Here is a 24,738-nt window from a genome sequence, read left to right on the forward strand (position 1 = left end):
AAAATAAAAAAATAACCTCTTAACATCAAGTAGGTGGTTTATTTACGATATTAGGGGTATATAATAGTTATATGGAATAGTTATTCCATCTTATGAATGAAACGATCACCTCCCGGGTATTTCACTCCATTAAAATTGTTTATATAATACAAGAAAACAAAAAAAACCTGAGTTTCTTTCGCCGGTTCTTCTCAGGTCAGGGTATTTTCTTTTCCGAACCGTTTCAACTGTTTCAATAGACCATCAATAAGAAAGTGTATTACTATATTGAATACAGCAATTTAAGTTTGAGTTTGAGTTTATTTTATATTCTTTGTCAATGAGCGGTATATTCTTACCATTAGGTGGCCCATTAGTACTACCTACCATATAAAATTATCAATATAACTGATTCATATCGGTCTCATGTCACGCCACATATTTCACTAAAACGTTTTTAATATTGATAAGGATTACGCACAGGATTTTCAATAAATGCGAAGGTAACAAAGTAGCACGTGGTACTGGCATTAACCGTGACCCGTTATACAACGGACCTCTGGCTCGCGTCCATGGCATTGTGCCAGAAATGGATTAGATAATGACCTTCTGCTGTGCCAAGTCAATATACCTATTACGTATAAAATCAATACACTATGGATATTCGTGGATAAATATTGCTTACAAAACTTTGATTGATACACGAATTTGTTGAGTCGACGGTCTTTTTAGACCCTTGACTCCAAATTTCTATAGGGCATCCATTTGAATGCTCGGCGGGAAAATTAAGGAATGCCATTAATGCAATTAAAACAATTCGAAAGGTCAGAGATATAAGTATTGCTAGAGTAGTTTATTTTAGTTTTCTTTTAGATTTTACGATAAAATATATATAACAGATTTGGTTGTATTCATAATATATTTCTGATATATGACTTGGTGGTAGGGCTTTGTGCTAGCCCGTCTGGGTAGGTACCACCCACTCATCAGTTATTCTTCCGCCAAATAACAGTACTCAGTATTGTTGTGTTCCGCTTTGAAGGGTGAGTGAGCCAGTGTAACTACAGGCACAAGGGACATAACATCTTAGTGCCCAAGGTTGGTGGTACATTGACGATGTAAAGAATAGTTAATATTTATTATATATATATATTACAGCGTCATTGTCTATGGGTGATGATGACTACTTACCATCAGGTGGCCCATATGCTCGTCCGCCAACCTATAGGTACCATAAAAAAATGATGTGAACGTACAAAAATATTTCTTTAAAGCCGACATATAATTATAAAATAAATAACAATATTCTTACGGTATATACTCGTATGTAATAAGATACGGGAAATATAGTATCGATTTACCAGTTAACAAATTTAAAAGCTTATTAATATATATTTAATTAATAAAAAAACGTCTGAATTACGAGTGTTTCATCATTGGACTGATTGAAATATATTTGTGAATTACATAATTATAAATATGTTTCTTTTTTTGGAACGAGCAAAAATAATCTAAATAAACTTTATTCAAGTAGGCTTTTAAAAGCACTTTTGAATCGCCATTTTACAATTAAGTGAAGCTACCACCGGTTTTGAAAGTAGATTCTACCGAGAAGAACCGGCAGATAACTCAGTAGTTACTCTTTTTCAACTTTTAAAAAATATCTAATATCGAATAAGATGTCTTTTTTACTAATGTATTTTTACAAACGATATGAATTTACGAAACGGCAAAGTTAAAAATGTCGGCGGAATTTTATTATAGAAGGTATCCGCCTTTCCCCAAGAAGGATTAGGATTTGGATGGAGGGACTATGCGACATGCGAGTGTGCGTTTTGGGAAACGGCGGTAAAGTTTAAATGTTGACGATTCAAAAATGCTTTAGTGTAGCTTAAATATTATAAATTTCATTTGATTTTATTCGATTTGATTTAAATTTAGAGTATGAATACAAGTGAATGATATTTTTGTAGTTTATAGTGTTTTTCAAGTCATTTTCGCAAATTATAAAAGTAAATCTTGAGCAATATTTTTTTCTTATACAATTGAATCATAGACATAGGTGCTGTGAGAAATATTAACCATTTCTTAAATCTCCAATACACCACCAATCTCGGGAAGAAAGATGTCCCTTACGCTTATAGTTGCACTGGGTCACCATTCTAGTCTGATGTAGAAGTAGGTCTGATGGCGGGTTGTACTTATCCAAACAGCACTAAACCTTACTATCATAGCCATTTAAGCCTTTAAATGAATATTCCAATAACCCAGTCAGAAATGACTACTAGATAGGACACCATCTCACAACAGAAGATCTCGGATAAGTCGATAATAACATGACTGAGATTTTATAACCTTAAAAATAAATCATATCGTGCTAGTCAGTGAAGATATCATCTTCTAAATTGTATGACATACCGACATCGACATCTATCAAACCGTATAGAATCAGCTTCAAGGAAAATCATGCCTTTATTATAAGAGAAAAGCAGACCTATGTCAGTGATATTTGTAAGGCACATTTGTCTTAAAATTCCTTTTGAAAGCGGTCAATGGATTTGGCCATTATTTGAAGCAATATCTGTTCCAAATATTGCACTGTGTGAATTGTGCTAATTTGACCAATGTAACTTGGTACTTGGTACTTGTTACTTTGTCTCTAGGAACGGAAATTTTGTGGGCTGTCTATGTAAGTACTTCCTAACAATGTTAAGTTGTCAGGAGTAGTTTTGTCGTCAGGATCATTAAGAACGTGCTCGGAACGCCTACATTACGGAATTTCGTCGAGGAAATGCCTATGAAAGTTATAACAAAAATGTACTTCTATTTCACTTTTTTAGATTAGCTTGTTATATTAAAAGTTTTTTTTTTAATATTGATCAACATCACATACATTACTCTGATCCCATTGTAAGTAGCTAAAGCACTTCTGTTATGGAAAATCAGAAGTAACGATGGTACCACAAACACCTAGACCCAAGACAACATATAAAACTAATGAACTCTTTCCACATCGATTCGGCGCGGAGTCGAACCTGGGACCTTGGAGTGGTGTACCCAAGAAAACCGGTGTACACACTACTGAACCACGGCAGTTGTCAAAAAGCTGTATCATAATAATTATGTAATATTATCTTTAATACCAGAAATACAAAACAATATTCTAATACTGATGATCGTATATTAGAATTATAATTTTAATATACGAAGATCAACAATAAGAAAAAAATATTTACTCTGATGCTCTAGAGTTTCTTGCCACTAGTGCAATAAGTTAAGATCTTATTCCATCACGATGTTCTAGTGAGCTAAATTGCATGCCTGCATGAGTTAGAACTTCTTCTAGCTCATGCAGGTTTCCTCACAATTCGAAGGTTCAAACATCAAAGGTTTTTCGGGTCTTAGTTCATGATCATCAGTCAGTTCATACACTCTATACAAAGTCCAATTCTCCAAAACTAAACACATATTTTTTAATTACAAAGGAGAACAAAAAACTGGACTCTCTAAAGAGAAAATTGAAAGAGAGAAATAACGTACACCGAGATTGTTATGTAAGTTGCAGCTTTCGTTTAACCTTGTACTTAAATGACTTTTTAGTGATTGCTTTTCTTGCGTCAATGGAGAGTAAGCTCCAAAGCTTTACAACCTCAGCGGGGAAGGAATTAGAAAGGAAATAAGCACGACAGCTTGGAAGTACTGTTATGCTCAAAAATGTAGTAATGAAGAGAAATTTTATTTGACTTTTCGTAACACAATATTAAATATTCTAGATGAATGTGTCGGGCGCAACTTATAACAGTTTTTATTAAAAAAAAAAAGTGTTATTTTGAATTGGGATTCTTGTAATGTTTGGTGGATTCAAATTTTTAAGTGTTTCTGGTAAAACTTTTGTGTTAAGAGCGCACTTTAAAACACGTCAACTACTATTGATTTACGTTTTCTTGGAATTACAACAAAAATCATTTTTGCTATAATATATCTTGTATATACATTTAGACTCTAATATAACATTTCATGTTGAATTTAGACCTTATAAATGAAAATTTTAACAAAAAGAAAAATCGACTTCAAACAAAACACTATTTTAAAACAAATAAATATGCTATAAAAAGTAATAAAAATAATTGTCTATTCAGCATATTTTTATAGTCCTCCTAAGTAAAATGAAATGAATAATATTAGACTAATTAAAAGTCGATTTACGTTTATATAACGTAGTTATAGTTATTTTTTATTTGGAGACGGTGTCCCAGTGAAACGAGACCGACCCAGTGAAAAGTTTTGAGGTAACAAACATAAAAAAAATACAGACGAATTGATAACCTCCTCCTTTTTGAAGTCGGTTGATAAATATATGAATTTAAACTTAAAATACAAACACGATAGTATATATTATGTTTTGTTATATAATTAGATTGCTAACTTTTGAAAATGTGTTTTTTACAGGATATTTTGTTTGCTAGCCCGACAAATACATATACAACTATTTAATCTATGTATGTGTATATAATTACATAATTATAATGTTATAAAATACATCTCGATTAATACAAAAAAAATTAAAAAAAGTATTTATTACGCATAAAAGATAACTCCTTTTCGAACTAATATAAAGTAATTAACAAAGGCGAGTATTATGATAAGAATACCGAAAAGGTCAATGACCTTCCGGTTTCCCTCGCCTCGCTTTGATTTAGAAAGCGTTGCCTATAGGAATATTTAGCTCTATAAAACTTCGAGCTAATTTAACGACTACGAAATATTTACGAGTAAAAAGCAAGGGTTATCAAAATTTTAGTGAACGATGAAGAGCTTAGGCCACTTTTTTAAGCCTGACCAACTCCTAAAACGCAGGCGAAGCGATGGACAAAAACTATTTCTAGTACAAGAGTCGATTTTTTTTAATATTGTTTATATACCGTAACTGCTCGTGTTTGCACCACATCTGTGATGTAATATTTACTGTGTAGTCTATTATGAGAATAGCTATCGTAGTCGAAAGTACTACTCCTATATTTATTCAATTTTCATCTTGGAACATCATATTCACTTTAAGTCCCTTTTAAGTTATTAACATATAATTTATATAAGTTTACTTATCCCAGGAGTACAAAGAGCAGGTAAAAAAAGGTATATTGAAAAACCAAAAAACTCCTGAAAATAAAGTTTCCCCACTATGCAAAAAATAACAGCCACTATCAACTTCATTTCAAGCGCATATTTTAAAAGTCTTCAGCCACGTCTCAGAACAAACGATAATACCTAAAAACGCCGTATAGTTCAAGGAAATGGTCTGGCCAAGTCATATCTGCGATGGGCGAAGTATAACATAATTGTACTAGGTATAGTCTCATTGTAAGTTATTATAGTACTAGTATGAGATGGCATGGTGGTGAAAGATAGAGTAGCATCCTGAGGAATCATCAGCCAAAACAACAAAGACCAAGACCACTCCACCAAGAGTTTACAGAAGAAGATTAATGTATATGTCACCGTAAGATTATAAAATTCGTTAGATTACAATCTGTCTCGTCAGATTGTGAACTATTAAAATATTGTAAACCGTAACATATGATTGCAATTTAACGCATTATTTTTCGCTATATTGTAATATATTGATAGGAAACGGTCAAATTGTGAACTGGCGTAGAACGGAATGCATCTCGCGCGCTGATTGGTTGAGCGTTATGTACCCCCACCTCTAAAATTACACTTCGTCAAATACAAGGCATCTCTATACGTGTCCTAAGTCGAGATTAAAACCTCTGATTCGAAAACCTCTTAGTAGAAATCTTAATGAAACGCAACGTTCCGTTTACCGTTTACTCGTCATACATATTTCGATTCGTAACATCAACTATAATTTATCATATTTAGTCTTTATCGTTTTCGTTTATTGGTTTCATTTGTTTGAGTTACTAAGGTCATTTTCAGAAATTGAAGAAAAACACGAAGGTTAATGTTGATTGATATTATATCAAGCCAAATTAAACCAAATCACGTCAGGTCATTTATTCAATAGGCTTTTGAGTCGCTATGTGTATGGGTTGAATTAAATGTAAAGCTACTACCGATTCGGAAATTCGATACTACTAAGAAAAACCGCTGAAAAAGTGGTTACTCTTTTCCACCATTTAATATACAGCGTATATATAGCGAACAACATTATTTTTTATTAAAGTTATTAATTTCGGGCTATATACCATGTTTTTTTATTTTTGTTCGGTGGAGCTCGATATTTCGACATTGTCTACGAATGTCTTGTTCACGAGAACGATTGTTTTTTTCTATATCCTGTCTAGAAACAACAAATACTAATTCCACGCTTTTTATCTTTTTCATTTCTTGTTTAATATATTCATTTTATTGAATAGTATGCTGTATTTATTAATGTTTTTTATGTAAATGTGAGCTTTAGTTTCTTAATAGGCCAACATTAAATAGCTGTGTAATCTTATCATACAAAAGAATACTCTGCCCTAAGAATGATATATTAACTTAGCATAGTCGGAAACTAAGTATTTATTAGTTCTTTTGGAATTTAGTATAGCTATAAAATTAATATTGTTCTTATGATGGGTTTATTGATGTAATAATAAAATCAACAAAATCGTACATAATATTTCTGAACGACAAAGTTACAGCCAAGAATCTTAATAGAAAATCGTTTAGAGATACAAGTTTAGCTAAACTTTGATATGTTTAAATTCAAGATACACTTATAGAAATAAATTTCTGTAAGTGTGCCATATGTATTTAATGTGCCTCTTGGAGCAAAGTCATTAGGCATTCCGTAGATGATTCGTTTAAATAAATAAGATATTACCTGTGTCATTACCGTTATAACATAGTATACAATATGTATGGATAAACTAATACTCATTAGTTTTATATACTATTATATCCAATGTATATAACATATGTATATAATAAGTATAGTGATATCGTTGATATATAGTCTTAAGCTTTGTGATGCTTTTACTAATCTATATAGACTTCATAACGATTTGATCTCGTTGATATATATTCGAAACAATTATATGTACTTTATAACAATTAAATAGAACTCTATATTTAATAACTGTTTACAATACTAAGGCTTCGATTGCTTTTATATATTATATGAAATTATAAATAAGAAACCTCAGGTTCAGCCGTATCTCACAAAATATATCGAAGGTTTGCTAATTTTCAACTTACATCAAAATTGTGGGTTAAAAGCGTACAAACTCCGTTGCTTCAATGGGCTGCATGAGTGTGCGCATTGGAATCGTTTTGATACAAAATTGTTATTGCGACTAAGGATTGACTGATTACATTCAGTTACCAAAAGTGTTTAAAAAATATAAGTATATTAATATTTGAATTTGTTAATTGAATATATTTTATTGCCTTCAAAAAAAGAGCGTACTCCTTCCTTAAAGGCCGGCAACGCACCTGCAAGCCCCCCGGTGTTGCAGATATCCATGGGCGGTGGTGATCGCTTTCCATCAGGTGAACCTTCTGCTCGTGTGCCCCCTATAACATAAAAAAATAGTGTATAAGTCTTTCTTTGATTTAGAAAGGTTGATCAAATGAATTTATTGTTTCAACCAATTAAAAATCGAACAATAATTTTTATTTCACTTCCAGAATATTTTGTTAGTCAATTGTCAATAGACCACAGTTAAATAAATGCACTTGTAATTCTGTTCAAGTTTTATGTCGTTTCTATTTAGTCTTCTTGTACGCGGTTGACAGTTAATAAGGACAGTGGAAAATACTATAATTAGTAATAGTAACCAAGTATAGCTAGCAATCTTACCCCCAGGGAATTCATGGAAGTTGAAAGCAATGAAACTGTTACCAATACTTTTAAAACCTTTCCTGGCCAATCAACCAACAACTATTTAGTCAAGAAGGCTGAAATTTGGAACAGTTTTTTTTTATAACAGTTACTTGGGCTTAGTAAAAAGGTATTACAAATCAAAATATTAAAACTAAATTGAAACATTATATTAAATACTTTGGAATAAAAATTTATTCGTATATAAGGTAGTATAAGCATTAAAATATTTTACTTTTTGTATCAGATATAGTAAGTGGTAGTAAATTATATAAAAAGAATATTATAAATGACCATTATTAATAATTGTTATGTATATTATGTAGACTACGATAGCACGGGCTGAAACCTCTGTAGCTTTTTGTTGCTATTATTGTTTTGATATGTGTATTTTTGTAAAGTGTTTAAACGATAGATAAAAAAAAGGGTATGTGGAGAGTTAGATATGTACTGTACCCATACAAAGTCTGGACGTTCCGCTAGTTAAAACCTTATCATATTAATCATTCGATCCTGACTTCAACTTGACATAGTCATATTTCCATCACTACGGAATCTTCTAAGGTGTTGCATGAATATTTCATGACTTTTATCTTTTGATCTAGCTCAGTGGCGTATGGGCTTGCATTTCAATTGGAAAATACTTCGTAGGTTAATGATCTTGTGACTTGTTCAATTTTCTTCCATGCAACGTAAAAATCTAGACACATCTCATGCTAGACTCAACTGCAGTATTGTATTTCTTGTAATTCTGAAGAACTTATTTCTAAACGTGATGTCGTAAATAAATACATTTTTTGCGCTTACAGGACACCTTTAAAAGGTTTTAAAATTCCGGGTAGATGAATGTGTTTCTATCCTTTATTTTTCACAAGAAAAATACCTTATTTACGAAGCAATTTAAAGTAATACAGCATTGATCCTCATTCAATCACGTACCTGAAGTACATGGCGCATTAAATAATGTACACATAATACAATTATCGTTTTTTTTTTTTTTTGAATTTTTTTTGAACTTTGAACAGCGTGGCTGAATTCGGCAATGACGTCATCATCATATCAGTATGTCGGAATAATTATCAAATGCTCAAAAATATATTCAAATACAATTATAATTATTTTTTTTATTTTTTATTCTAAAATACTAAGCTAATACTTTCGTTACAACTCAAAAGGAATTTATGAAAATGATATACGTATGTATATAAATGAATTTATATACAATTAAATTACTTATCAATTTTCTTACACAAATAACAAATTAAATTTTAATAAAATCATTCATCGATTGTAAATGCAATAAATATAAAACATATTGATTTGGCACCGTGGAAGGTCACTAAGTAACTCGCACTTTGCACGGTGCCACGATCGCCGGCCGATCTGTTGCATAACGCGCTATCGTAATAAAAGTTACAATATTCTGATTAAATTAACTTGCAATAATTTATTTAAATTAATTAGGAGGCTTCGAAAGTGTAAGTAAATTAAATAATTCATTTAAATCTTCCATTTGTGTAAATCAGCCCACTTTGGACTTTTGACAACAACACTCATGAATTTACAGGCTATTTCTTATAATAACAAACAAAGTCATTCCTTCACTTAAATCTTAATTATATAATTAAAATTAATAATAATAATTTATTGGTGCAAAAGAAATATTACAAAATAAGCTTATAAAAATATATGAGTAAAAAAAATTAATATGACTGTTGTTAAATGTGACTATTAGCTAAGTACTCTAATTACATGTGGTTTAAAATTTAAAAAAAAAAAATTATTCATTAAAACTGTTTTTCAATTACTTTTAAAACGTAAAGTCTCGAAAAGTAACTTAAACGTTAACGTAAATAACACACACAGAATTTATTCGTTGCGATTGATTTATTTTCTCACGGCTGAATAATTATTATATTAGTGATTACATATTGTGTATTTAGTCTGTTAATATCTGCCGCCTCAATGATCATAAACGATCAAACAATTCCAAGGTCACGAGTAGCATGCAAGTTCAACGTTATTGTATGATCTTGATCAAGGTGGTATTACACTCCAAAATACATATATATAAACATCGTTCATCTAAATATTCGGAGATGAGGGAATTTCATTTAAATTAATGTATTTGTGTCGATATGGCGGGCTGTAAGTCTCACCCGAGAAGTATGGCATTACGCTACCGCCTACTTTTTTTATGGAATAGGTTGGCGGACGAGCATACGGGCCATCTGATGGTAAGTGGTCACCATCAACCATAGACAATGACACTGTAAGAAATATTAACTATTCCTTACATCGTCAATGCGCCATCAACCTTGGGAACTAAGATGCTATGTCCCTTGTGCCTGTAGTTACACTGGCTCACTCATTCTTAAAACCGGAACACAACAATACTGCGTACTGTTGTTTAGCGGTAGAATATCTGATGAGTGGTTGCTACCTACCCAGGCAGACTTGCACAAAGCCCTACCACCAAGTATCGACTATCTAAAAACACAAGCATTTTTGTAGAACAAATCGTTCGACACTCGTTATTTATCCGAAGCGTCCGACGCGATTGGGCCGGTGCGAGCGCTATGACCATCATTTTCCTTTTTGCCTTTCCGTAATTAGACCCCTCAAGAGCCGCCATACTGGTACAAATGACGTTATATTTTGTGTCGTCATCTCCCGGTCTATAACGTTCTCCCTTTGAGTGAGTAATTAATCAATAATCTTAGCGATATTAACAAAATTATTAATTCAATTATTACTATAAACTCAAGTAGAAATTATAATAAATTACTTACAAAGATCTATATGGGATTTTAATATAATTACACAATCCATACTGAAGTCTCGAAAACTTAAAGCTCTTAGATATCACCATTATCATTAATTACTTTAATTATAATTAATCACTTAAATACTACAAATGTTCAAAGCTGTTTGGTATAATGTAACCTTATTAATCTGCACTTAAAAGTTAAAAAGATAGAATAAAAACCATTTTAATCAAACATTTATTTAATTATTTATTATTTATCGTAAATAGTATACAAAAATATTCAATAGCGAATGAAATACCCATAAGCTTAAAACATTATAGTCCAGGAATTTTAGCACCAAAAATCGGTCCGCTCTACATAAAAATCACGTAGAAGGATTTTATGCAGAGCGGATATCTAAAAATCTTAGACTATTACCAAAGCAAATAGTTTAACACAACAAAAAGTTTAGCACAATCTAGTATGTTTTAAAATATTTTTTATTGAGCCCAGATGAGTATTGGGCATATTGAGCCGAAATGCATAAGCACCACAAATTTTTCATGAACTAGCTATGAAGAAAAAGATTGTGAAGAAATTTACATGTGTCGGAGCAGCGTGTTGAAAACACTTTGTCCTCGAGGTGAGAAGGAATCTTTGCCCAGCTGTATAAAACTTACAGGCTATTGTACATTTTCGTCTAGTCCCATTAAATATCAAGATTATAAAACAGGTTCATTCGCCAGATATTTTATAGCCAAGCTGATATATGTACATATGTCGTATTATGTACTGATATAAAGCCATCTCTGGTGATATTTCTACAAGCTCAATGAGGTAGACGTAGCATCCATAGGCTTGCACGGCTCTTCGGCTTCTTACTGGCTTTGCTTTATCACATTGCATTGCATTGGGTCACAAAAAAAATTATCTATAAATTGTTTGTAATTCAATCATAGTGCAAAACGCTCTTAGAAGTGAAATATTTTTATTCAATTCAATAGCAACTGGTACAATCAAAAAAGTTACATAATGTATGTAAATTATATAAAAAAAGTCCTATATTCATAATTATCATATGGAATAGAAGTAGGGGTGCGAGTTCAAACAAAGCTTTCCTTGCTGTAATAATAATATTGAACACGATTTAAGCTATTTTTGTAACTTGTACGTCAATATTGTCATACTATCATAGCGCTGTAGAAAGATTCTAAAAAAGTACTAATAATAAATAATAAATAATAATAATAAATATGAGACAACATCACATACATTACTCTGATCCCAATGTAAGTAGCTGAAGCACTTGTGTTATGGAATATCAGAAGTAACGACGGTACCACAAACATCCACACCCAAGACAACATACATCGACATCGACTCGGCCGGGAATCGAACCCGGGAACGCGGAATGGCGTACCCATGAAAACCGGTGTACACACCACTCGACCAAGGAGGTCGTCTAATGGGTGAAATATTGCTATATTTTTGAGCAAAAAGTTTCCTATACTTACTCTACCACATGCAAGCACACTGGTGTTGCAGATATTCTTGGCAGTACTTTCTTTCAGGTGAATCTCGTGCTCGTTTGTCAACTGTAACATAAGAAAACCTACTCGCTGCTTCATTGCAGGCTGTGGTCAGGTGACAGACTCTCTACCGCTATTCGCAGGTTTAATTATGATGTCTGCCATTACCTCCATTCACGAAATGAACTTAGAATCATCAGTCATCATCAGAATCGTCTTCTGCCACCTGGATAATCTCGACTCTCTTAATTACGGTATGTTTTATTTTAAATATATTTGTATTTCCAATTCACGTTGATTTTTAAAAAAAGAGAGTGTTTCACATAATTTCTAACCTCCTAAATTAAAGTAAAGTAGCAGCCTGTACATTTCCCACTGCTGAGATAAGGCCTCCTCTTCCAATAAGGAGAGGGTTTGGAACATATTCCACCACGCTGTTCCAATGCTGGTTGGTGGAATGCACACGTGGCCGAATTTCGATGAAATTAGACACATGCATATATATAGTGCACATATATATATATAGTGGTGCTTGTCTGGGTTTGAACCCGCAATCATCGGTTAAGATGCACGCGTTCTAACCACTGGGCCATCTCAGCTTCAATATTTTTTAACCTCGTTTTATATTAATTAAATATTTGTGTAAATATAAATTAATTAGTTCAACATTGATAGTGGGATGTTATCATGCCGTTTTAATAAATAAAATATAGTTGAAATATAGTAAACCGTGTTTTCCTGGACATAATGTATACAAAATTATTTCGATATTATAAACGCTACAAGCATATATAATTAACAGACTAGTGCCGCAATTAGTTCTGATTATTTTACTAATTAATTACTATTAATTACGATCTTTATTAGCCTGTGATAATTCACTGCAAAAATTTACCTAATTTAGCTTAATTCTGGTTATACTAGATAAATACACTTCAGACTAACATAAAATACACAAAATGAGCTCACAAAACTAATTTTGGACTATTTAAACTTCAGTTAAAATAGATGTGTTTAATAGTTGTTCAATGGCGTAGCGCTACGTTAATTCGTAGCCAATCCCTGCTACAATATTCGTAGCAGCGCTACGCCGTTTCGAACAATTGTAACAAAGTCGATACGCATACGTTATGAGCCAATATAGATTTAATGAATTTGTGGGACTAAATGTAGAGTGTTTAAAGTTAACTCTCAAGGACAATATGGTTACATGTTCTATATGAGTTAATATTGTACGTATCTTTCAAATAATATGCAACTTTACTTTACCATCAGGTGGCCAATATGCTCGTCCGCCAACCTATACAATAAAAAAAAAAGAAAAAAAATAAAAATATTTGTTAAAATTATAGGTTTTATTCATAAACTTTGTTAATTAATACACACTCTATCTCTCTTTGTCATAATTAATTTAAAATTCGGAAAAACAAGAGAGAGCATTGTTTAACCAATTATAACCCTTTACTAAATTTATAGTTAAAATTTTCTAAGTATATCACTCTATGATAGTAATAAAACAAATTCATATTGTATTTAATTTAAAACAATATAACAAAAGAAAATTCGTCATTAATACAGGTTCAACGGTAAATTCGAAATGTAAAGCGATTCAATATAATTGTTCATTCCGTAACTTTACAATTATACCAATTAAACGTTTATCCATTCATCAATGAATTTATGTTGATACAAATTACTTAAATATTTAAACGAAACAAAGGCAAATTTCTGTAACACTAATAATTCGTTGAACAACCCATTGTTTCAATACGTAGAACTTATTTTTTATTTATTAATATAATTTATATTGAGAAATCGTGATAGTGGTGAGTAGTTTTTTAAGAGACATAATTTATATTAATATCATTAAACTCTGTTGATCTGTCGCTCTTTCACGACCAAAACAATGAACTGAATTTGATAAAATTTAGTGCGAAGCAAATTTGAACTTCAAGAAAGGACGTAGGGTATATTTATGACTATTTTGTTTATATATATGTGTGTGTAAAATAAAATTAAAGTACCAGACTTGAAATGTTCCACTGCTGGGCTAAGGTCTCCCCACCCTTAGAGGAGATGGTTTTGGAGCTTATTTCAGGCTCCCTAGTCTGAATTATATTTGTATGTAATATACTGCTTTACTGAATATGGGTGCTTGTGGAAGTGAGGAGTATGTGAGTCGGTTGGACCCTGGATGCAGAGTTTTCCCAGATCTCTTTTAGGCGGGCGCCGCGGGATCGCTTTCGCATGCTACCGTGACACACAAACGAAATGAAATCAGTTCTGCTCATTAAACGAACTTCAGTGACCTCTGTGTTTCAATATAATTACACCGTTATTCATGGGTCATTCATGCCATTCCAAGGTCCCGGGTTCGATTCCCGGCCGAATCGATAAAGAATAAGTTCATTAGTTTTCTATGTTGTCTTGATGTGATTTTCCATGACACAAGTGATTTAGATAACATCATATAGTCCGTTCAAAATCTCCAATACAATTTCTATGTACCAAATACGTATCTCAACGTCAATCAATGTTATCTTATACAAGAATCGAGAAACTATTTGACCCTCATTCGATATTTGAAAAAATATAAAACACAATCCCTACGGAAAATTAATATGACACATGTTTTCTATAATATTTTATTTTCGAAATATTAATAAATAAAATATATTGCTTATATTCGATACTGGTTTTTCATTATGCAACATTGCACCCAGCGTTTCAAGTTTCATAATTGCAATTGGCTAATTAGAAGCCGTAAATTTAAATCAATATTACACCGAAGTGCGATATTGTAATATTATCTGAACCTGTGGCTTTACCTGTGTGAAATTCATAAAATAAACTTCCAACCCAAATATACCATAATATACAAAAAAATATTGTGGTAGGGCTTTGTGCATGCCCTTCTGGGTAGTTACCACTCATCAGTTATTCTACCCCCAAACAACAGTACTCAGTATTGTTGTGTTCCGGTTTGAAGGGTGAGTGAGCCAGTATAGCTACAGACACAAGTAACATAACATCTTAGTTCCCAAGGTTGGTGGCACATTGACGATGTAAAGAATAGTTTATATTTCTTACAAATGCATTTGTCTATGGGTGATGGTGACCACTTATCATCAGGTCCATATGCTCGTCTACCAGCTTATACCATAAAAAACCGCCTTAAAGGTGGTGATTGTATTTATTGAGATTTGGTGATTAATCAGTAAGTGGTATTTCAATTTGAAATACGTTGATTACTAGTAGTCGCCCGTGTTTTAGGATGCTGGTTGTCATGTGTCAGACAAAAAGTCTATATCCTTTCTTGAAGTTCAAGGTTGCTTCATACCAAATTTCATCAAATTCGGTTCAGCGGTTTCGTCGTGAAAGAGCGGCAGACAGACAGACATAGTTCATTTGACATTTATAATATTAATATAGATAAAACGTATTATTGAAACCGATCATTATTAATAATTTGTGTTATACGAGTATAACATAGCTTTGGATAGTGGTTAATTATTAATTCAAGGCATGTAATCGATTTCCTCAAGTACTCTACGTTAATCAAAAAGTTGGAAGGTTTAAATGTCATGGAAAAAATTGTTATTCACTAGAGAGAGTCCGAGATGTCTTCACACCCAACTTCTAACTTAGTATACATCTCAGTATATACTTGGTAGTAGGGAAGTAGATTGCTACTCATCACATAGTCTTCCGCCAAAATCAACACTAAGGATCGATGTGTTCCAGTTTGAAAGATGAGTGAGCCAGTGTATTAAGAGATACAAGGGACGTATCGTCTTAGTTTCCATGCCAAAATCATAAGTAATGCAAGAAAACATTATTATTATTATTATATTTCTGTTCGAGGTGGTCCAGTGGTAAGAACGCGTGCACCTTGATTGACCACTTAATTTTCATGTGCTTAAATTGTGTTTATAATCATCTCGTACACGGCGGTGAAGGAAAATGTCGTGAGGAAACCTCCATGTAACTAATTCCTACGAAACTCTGCCTCATGTATATCCACCAACCATTAGAGCAGCGTAGTGGAATGATCCAAACCTTCTCCTCAAAAGAAGAGGCTTTAGCCCAGCACTGGGAAATGGACAGGCTGTTAATGTAAAATGTATGGCAGTACCTTTTGGGTGATGATCACTTATTACCAATAGACCTATTTTCCAGTCTGCCTATTTACTTTCAATCAAATTAAGTATTACTGGGTATGACCAGTAATCAAATACTATCTATCTATTAGATACCTCACGACTCTTAATAGGACTTACGAGTTTGCAAGTTGGTACAGTTCAAGTTGCCACGTTAAACATGTTAAGTCCTACACCTGAAGTTTCCTTCGTCGATTTGATTTTGGTATCCGATTGGATTTTGAGATCAATAATAAAGACTAGTGATTTTATGCACACTTGTGTACTTTTTATTATATCCTGACATTGATATATTATACTCGTATGTTTTCAAATCAAATCAAATCAAAATAAACTTTAGTAGGCTTTTACAAGCACTTTTGAATCGTTATTTTACAATTAAGTGAAGCTACCACCGTTTCGGAAAGTAGATTCTACCGAGAAAAACCAGCAGGAAACTCAGTAGTTACTCTTTTTTTAATGTTGATAGCTAGGCTTCCTTCAGAATTGGCAGCATGACCAAAATAATCCATGCTCATAAATTCAGACTTTTTTAGAGTGACTCCTTTTGTATCAACTTGTTATTCATGACTACATCCCACGCAGTACTTAGTTATTTGATCAGAATGTCCAGTCAAAACTACTATACCTTATTATCGTTATTTTAGGGTTCTACGAGTTGTTCTCGGGATATTTACGTACGAGCTCCATAAGGTTTTATTCGTTCCGCAGTATTTCAAAAGCATTTCGAAGAAATCCCTATCACCAGGACTAAGTGCGTTGCAAACTGAACTAGGCACTTACAATTATACCGATCAGTGCTCGAATGCTAAAAATATTGTTGACAATAAATGCGCATTTCAATTAAAGAAAGTATCAACTAACTTTTATATTCATATCATAGCAGACGAAATTCAAAAGTCATAAATTTCAAGTAGGTTATCAAAGAATGGGTACCTTTGAAAATATTATAAGTGGAATAATTATTATCAAGTAAATCAGAATTATAACCTATCTAAAATCATTTCAATTTGACGATTTGCATTTGGTAGTCGTACTTGATTCTACGACATATGATATATATCCAGCTGCTTATATAATTATGTACTTAAATACACACAATAAATCGTCGAAATCAGGCCAACAAAAGATAATATCAAAGGTATATTCAAAACATTACAACAATAGTAAACTAGTTAATGCGATACACAATAGGTATTAACAACAATAGCATCATTAACAGCCATGGATTATGCCCTATATCTTTTATGGACAAGCGTCCAATCGCCCTTCGAATACAGTGGTAAATTTGCCTTTATTTTTATCAGGCGCTGTTTGTCGAACATTTACGGGTTACTATTAATTCTCTTTTAGACAAAGGAATATTTGTCGTAATGACTGAGCTTGATACCATCCAATACGTTTTAGATATTACGGTTGGTAAAGTATTGGCAACATTCCTTGTTGATTGGCACGAGTATTGACAATAACGACATTCGCTACTTATACTTCGTTTGAGAATTTTCCAATGATAAAAGATCTGTCTCGCCCTTTTATAACTTTTTACAAAGATTTTCTTTATTAGATTGAAATAACATGTGACACAAATTTATCAATAAATTTATTAATTAAAGTCGAAATTGTGAAAAAATATGTATGTGTTAAAGTTAATTGTAAAAAATATTTTAGTATTTCAAATAATATTTTTCATACTGTTTATGTAATAACTCATTAAAATAATGTCAAAAATTACATTTAATACCTATCTAATAAAAGTTCGACTGACTATTTGCGCTGCGACTACGAAAAGCATTACAGAGATTGCCACTTACCCCAGTTAACCGAAATAGTACACCAATATTAAATTTAACATTTCACTTCAAACTTTATTTTATCTTAACTGATATTATAAATGCAAAAGTGAGTTTATCTATAATACCTCCAACTCCTCTTAAGCCTCTTAAGCCTCCTCTCCATTTGTGAAGGGTTTGGAACATATTCCACCACTGTTCCAATGCGGGTTGGTGAAATACACATATGGCAGAATTTCTATGAAATTAGTCACGGACAGGTTTCCCCACGATGTTTTCCTTCACCGCCGAACACGAGATGAATTATAAACACAAATTCAGCGAATGAATATTGAATGGTGCTTGCCTGGGTTTGAACCCTAAATGATCGGTTAAGATATACGCGTTCTAACCACTGGGCCATTTAGGCTCTGTCATTAAATTTTGACGACCTCCATGGTCGAGTGGTGTGTACACCGGTTTTCATGGGTACGCCACTCTGAGGTCCCGGGTTCGATTCCCGGCCGAGTCGATGTAGATTACCATTAGTTTTCTATGTTGTCTTGGGTCTGAGTATTGGTGGTACCGTCGTTACTTCTGATTTTCCATAACACAAGTGCTTCAGCTACTTACATTGGGATCAGAGTAAAGTATGTGATGTTGTCTAATTTTCTAATTCATATATTATATTTATAAAAAATTTTTACAAACACAGTTACAGGTACGGTATCTTACAATGTATATACATTTTTGAACAAAGCCCCCGCCCGCATCGAGGCAGATCATAATTTCAAATACTTTTCATCCGATCAAAAGATAAAACTTCCAAAAATTTTCACATTTCAGCATAACAGTTTATCTTTTCGCTGCCGTACTCGAAACTTGACTATTGGCGTAAAATAAGTAAAACTCCAGACTGAAAACTCGCAGCACTTTATCAGGATTAAAAGCTCTCAAAGTTGTTGAAAGCTTTGCGGTCGAATAGTGAGCTTTTTGGGAGCATTGTAGGTGAAAATACCATAGAAATAAGTTGTAAAAGTAACCAATTCACTAACGGTTTGCGCTTGGGTAGCTTTGTGTATGTAGGTGAAAAAAATATGCAAATCCGGCTCGAAGGACCAGAAAAGTTTAACAATTTACGTGAATTCTTTTGTTTCATTATATTCTGATTTTGTAAAGCCAAGTTCCTTACTGCAAATATTTTTATAACAAACAAATTAAAAATAATCGAACAATTATCTTTTGAACGAGTATTACATATTTATCTAATACACAATAACTTCTTTGTATATTTAGAGCTTTATAAAAAAGGTTGAAAAGGTAAACAAAACATAATTACGTCATTACCATAAGCCTAACATAGGCTTCAAGCGAGTCTAGCATAATGTCTTTATAATGAACGTGTGGACAAACATAAGTTATAATTAATAGAAATAATTTTGTCCAAGAGCTTAAAATATGTATATTATTTTCACGTGGATTTTGTTTCATTTTAAATACACTTCTGAAAAAAAAAAACAAAGTATTAGGTGATACATTATTTATAGTTCAATTTACTTTCTGTATCAATAAAGTTAAGCAATTAATTACGAAGATTAATTTCCGAATGAAAAATCATTACTTAGAAACTCATTTATTTTTACATTGTACATATGCATATTTAAATAAAAATCTGATTCAATTTAAATTAAAGCTGCTGGTAATATGAGGACAAATTAAAAATGATACTAAATTAAGAAGCTCTAAGGCTGTGTCGTTATAATTTTTCTTATGCATAAACCCAAGACCATTTTGATGAGTGTCTACATTCCCCCGGAGACCCTCATTAAAACTTGCTCTACATGAAATTTGAGTTTCCTTTGTGAGTTATTTTATAAGTATCTTATTATTTACCGTTTTATGAAACTCTAGACGTCCGTATAATGTTTATTTACACTTATGAAAATATTACGTAACTTTTTAAATTAATTTTGTATTATTTAGGGTTGTATAAAAACTCACTTGATGATAGGGTAGGGTATTGTATACCCAACCTCTCATTACATGATATTCGAACCCTTTACAGCAATACTTATTGTATAGTACTGTTGTACCAATTTGAAGGGTGATTTGAGGATGAAAGAGCAACCTAGTTCCAAAGTCCATGGCGCATTGATAATATAAAGGATAGTTGATATTTTATTGACAAATTATTTTAGTGGTGTTGACTCCTTACCATCATTTACCCACCTTGCCAATTTACAAAAAAGTATAATAATTTCAATGTAATTAATTTTCTCTATTGTCCACAGATGGCGCTCTTCGAGGGGAGGTAGACGCACGCGGGCGCGGCACGGAGCCAGCGTTACTCCATGAGCTCCACTCAACGCTGCCGCCTGCCGCGCCCGAAACCTGGCACACAATTTCCCTCATTCTCAAGGGGCTCGTCTTTATCACAATCATCCTCGGGGCACTTCTTGGGAATGCTCTCGTAATCATATCTGTCCACCGTCACCGCAAGCTTCGAGTTATCACTAACTACTACGTCGTCAGTCTCGCAGTTGCTGATATGCTGGTCGCTCTGTGCGCCATGACTTTCAACGCTAGTGCTGAACTAACTGACACTTGGCTCTTTGGGCCTCTCGTCTGTGATATCTTCAATTCCCTCGACGTGTATTTCTCCAGCGCCTCCATCCTACACTTATGTTGCATATCCGTTGACAGATATTACGCAATAGTTCGACCGTTGGAATATCCGGTGACTATGACACATAGAACAGTCTGTTTTATGCTCGCAAATGTCTGGCTTTGGCCAGCATTCATAAGCTTTGTTCCCATATTCATGGGATGGTACACAACAGAACAGCATCGTCAATTACGAAAGGCGCATCCAGATGTATGCATGTTCAAAACGAATATGGTCTACGCCTTAATATCGTCGAGTGTATCGTTCTGGATACCAAGCGTTGTCATGATATCGATGTATTGTAAGATTTTTAGAGAAGCTATAAGGCAAAGAGAAGCGCTCACGAGGACTTCATCAAATATTTTGCTCAATTCTGTCCATATGAAACATACGTCACACAGTGCACATCATTCTCATTATCTACACCCTGATAGAAGACCTTCAGATATAAGTCCGAACTACAGCACCTTTACGGAGGTCGGTCCAGAGGAAACGGAGTTTGGAGGAGAAGTTGTGATGGCCTTGGGTGACATTTGTCCAAGCAAGGAAGCCAGTCCGAGAAAATCAGTCAATATAAGTTGTGATACGGCTTCTTCTGGATATTGTTCTGGAGGATCCAACAAGAGGTCATCTAGCGGACAGCCACCTCCTGGATGGAGGCCAAGCTGTACATCAGCAGTGGCAAATAGAGAATTAGCAAAAGCAGCAACAGAGCTGAATTCTCAAGGTAAATAATTGATCGTCAATATTACTTAAGAAATTAAAAAAAAAAACACTTATTTAAAATTGAGATACAAATAAAGTAATACAGAAAATTACAAGCAACCTTTTTATTATAATGTTGTTTGTTGCACCAGTAAATAGGCTACTTAATGGTAAGTGATCACCACCGCCCATAGAGTTTGCGCTGCAAGATATATTAAAAATTAATTACATTGCCAATGCATTACCAACTTTTTATGAGCTGAGTCCTCAGTATGTTCTTGTACCGATAGTTACACTAGCCGCTCACTTTTGAAGCCGGAACTGAACAATAAAAAATCTAACAGTAGAATATCTGTTGAGAGTACGGTACCTACTCAGACAGGTTTGCACAAAGCACCAAGAGATCTGTCTAAACAAAACCACTTTTAAACCAATAAGGTTTGTAAAATTCACAATGCTCGCAAAAAAAATATTAAGTCCATTAGCAAAAATTAAAAACCTGAAACAGCTTTTATAAAATTTATCTTCATTTCAACATTTCGACAGAACGGAAAACTAACAGAGCTGCTGTTACAGTAACACACATTCAGTAAGTAATGAGAGATTATAAATAAAGATAACAGTTGAAGCCGTGACGAAAATAAATCCCTGACATTTTAATATGAGATAAATATCTCTTTGATATTTGTCAGTGTATAGTTACATAGTTGTTTGAAATCTAAAGAGATACGTATTTATCACTGGCATTTAAATGTATATATGTCTATAGATTTAATTTATTGTACGTACCCTTTCACACATATTTTATTTTATAATTTGTGTAGTCTAAAAGAGCTGCTATAGGAATACCGTAATAATACCTTAATAAGAAAAAGCCTGTAAGTGTCCCACAGCTGGGCTTTGCCTCTCATTTTCAGTAGTAGATTTGGGGGTAAATCCACCAAGCTGCTCTTATATTTGTTGGTAAAGAATTTCATTGAAGTTAGATATCAATTACGTACATGTAAAGCCAGTGGTGCTTGCCTGACTTTGAACTAACAATCTTCAAATTACATGCACGCGTTCTCTAGGCCATCCCAGCAAGTCAATAAAGACACAAACTTTGTTTATGTTATTATCAGTACTCAACTACACTAAATAATATTAAATTAAATATTTGTAAGTAACAAAAAACACCACACAAAATTTTACATCTGAGAAAAATAAGAAACTCTTAGGATCAGACACTAGCACACAAAAGAGTATGCACTAATGGGTCTGTAAACGAGTGAGCCATAAGCCTGTGCTAAAGATAACAACGGTATAAATCCCAGATCGTCGTCGTCGTCAGTTTTTGAGACAAAAGCGACCAAACCGTTTCTCTTTACAATTTTTTGGAGCTCCACGTTTGTACTGTATTTTTTATGAGTCACTCTCATAGCTTGACAGCTAATTGAATCACAGTCTTGCCAGAATCTCTTTTAAAATCAAATCAAAATATTCCTTATTCAAGTAGGTTTATAACTTTTGAAACGTCTTGCTACATTGTTGAATTAAACTTAAATCTACAACGGGTTCGAAAAATAAATTTTACCGAGGAGAACCGACAAGATTTCAGTAATGTACCTTTTTTTGGTTTTTTGTATAAGTGTGGAATCTTATTATTGGGAGGCCCAGCTAGGCACCCGCGAGCGGTAGTTGGGTCCGTGCGCACTAGTATTCCCGGTTGTGGGCAGTCAATCTGGGAATCCTGCAGGAGTCTTTGCAATCAAAGACGTGCAGGATTCGTCTGATCAAACTTTGCACGGGGGCAGGCTCCGCGCAACTTGCTCTGGCCAACGTCGGGGTGACGCGGCGAGTACAACTGGCACCGGGGGGGGGGGGGGGTCGTTGCGGCGGGCAGGGGATGTCCAAAAACAAAGTTATGACCAGTAGTCTCTCGATACGATTCCGATTACATTAAGCGTATAATACGAAATAATATCGAGAGTTCAAACCGAATACCGTGCCCAGGAAGGATGTATTAACTTCGCGAAATCAGAAGCTAGGTTTCATTAGTTTACCTTTCCTCCTCGAGTCCATAAATTCACACCAATTCTATCGAAAGCATCTATATCGCTTATTGCTATCGCTTCATATTTAAGTCAAAGAATCCAGCAAGTTTTCATTAATGGAATAAAGTCTTTTGGATCTACGTTAAAAATGGGAGTTCCACAAGGTTCAATTTTGGGTCCCTTTCTATTCCTAGTATATATAAATGATCTTCCTTTCTATGTTAAGGGTATTTGTGATATAGTGTTGCTTGCTGACGATACTTCGCTGATTTTTAAGGTTGACAGGAAAAAAAATGACTATGACGATGTGAACGGTGCATTATCACAGATACACAATTGGTTTACAGTAAATAATTTAGTTTTGAATGCTCAAAAAACAAAATGTGTAGTTTTTACCCTACCTAATGTTAGCAAGCAAAATTATAATATATCTTTAAATGGTGACCGTCTTGAAGTAACTGATACTACGGTGTTTTTAGGAATAGAATTGGATTCCAGACTTCAGTGGACTTCTCATTTATCATCCCTAACAGGAAGACTCAGCTCCGCAACATACGCGGTTAGAAAAGTTAGACAACTAACTGATATTGATACCGCTCGTTTAGTTTATTTTGGTTATTTTCACAGTATTATGTCATATGGCATATTACTTTGGGGTAACGCTGCAGATATTGAATCTGTCTTTATTTTACAAAAGAGAGCAATTCGGTTTATTTATAATCTTGGAGCTAGAGACTCTCTTCGGGATGTTTTTAACAGAGTAGGAATACTTACTGTTGCGTCGCAATATATTTACAACAATGTCATGTATATTCACAGTAGCATTGATCACTTTGATAAAATCAGTGATAATCATTGTATATGCACTAGAAGTAAGGATAAGCTTATAACGCCAAGTTTCCGACTCCGCAAAGTCAATAAATCCTTCTTGGGGCAAGGTATCCGTTTCTATAATAAAATTCCGCAGAAATTTTTAACTTTGCCGTTTAGTAAATTCAAATCGTTTGTAAAAAATACATTGGTAGAAAAAGCATATTATTCGATGCAAGATTTTGTAGATGATAAAAAAGCGTGGAGTTAATTAATACCTGTTGACTTCCAAGCAGGATACATTAATTGAAATAATTGTATTTAATTAACATGACGTTGTATTTTTTAAATGTTAAAAAAGAGTAACTACTGAGTTTCTTGCCGGTTCTTCTCGGTAGAATCTACTTTCCGATTGTAGCCTACCGGTGGTAGCTTCACTTAATTGTAAAATGACGATTCAAAAGTGCTTATAAAAGCCTACTTGAATAAAGTTTATTTTGATTTTGATTT

The 24,738-nt window shown here is 33.4% G+C and overlaps 1 protein-coding gene across 1 annotated transcript in view; it reads left to right on the forward strand.

Annotated features, from left to right (window-relative positions):
* The window catches only part of LOC124539924 (octopamine receptor beta-3R-like), a 73,671-nt gene that overhangs the window by 41,919 nt on the left and 7,014 nt on the right, over window positions 1–24,738 (forward strand). Inside the window, exon 2 of the mRNA XM_047117303.1 lies at window positions 20,307–21,407. Within this exon, the coding sequence (XP_046973259.1) occupies window positions 20,564–21,407 (844 nt within the window). The 5' untranslated portion in view covers window positions 20,307–20,563. The remainder of the gene's footprint in view (window positions 1–20,306; window positions 21,408–24,738) is intronic.

The sequence above is a fragment of the Vanessa cardui genome, chromosome 23 (genome assembly GCF_905220365.1).
Source record: "Vanessa cardui chromosome 23, ilVanCard2.1, whole genome shotgun sequence".
NCBI classification, from domain to species: domain Eukaryota; kingdom Metazoa; phylum Arthropoda; class Insecta; order Lepidoptera; family Nymphalidae; genus Vanessa; species Vanessa cardui.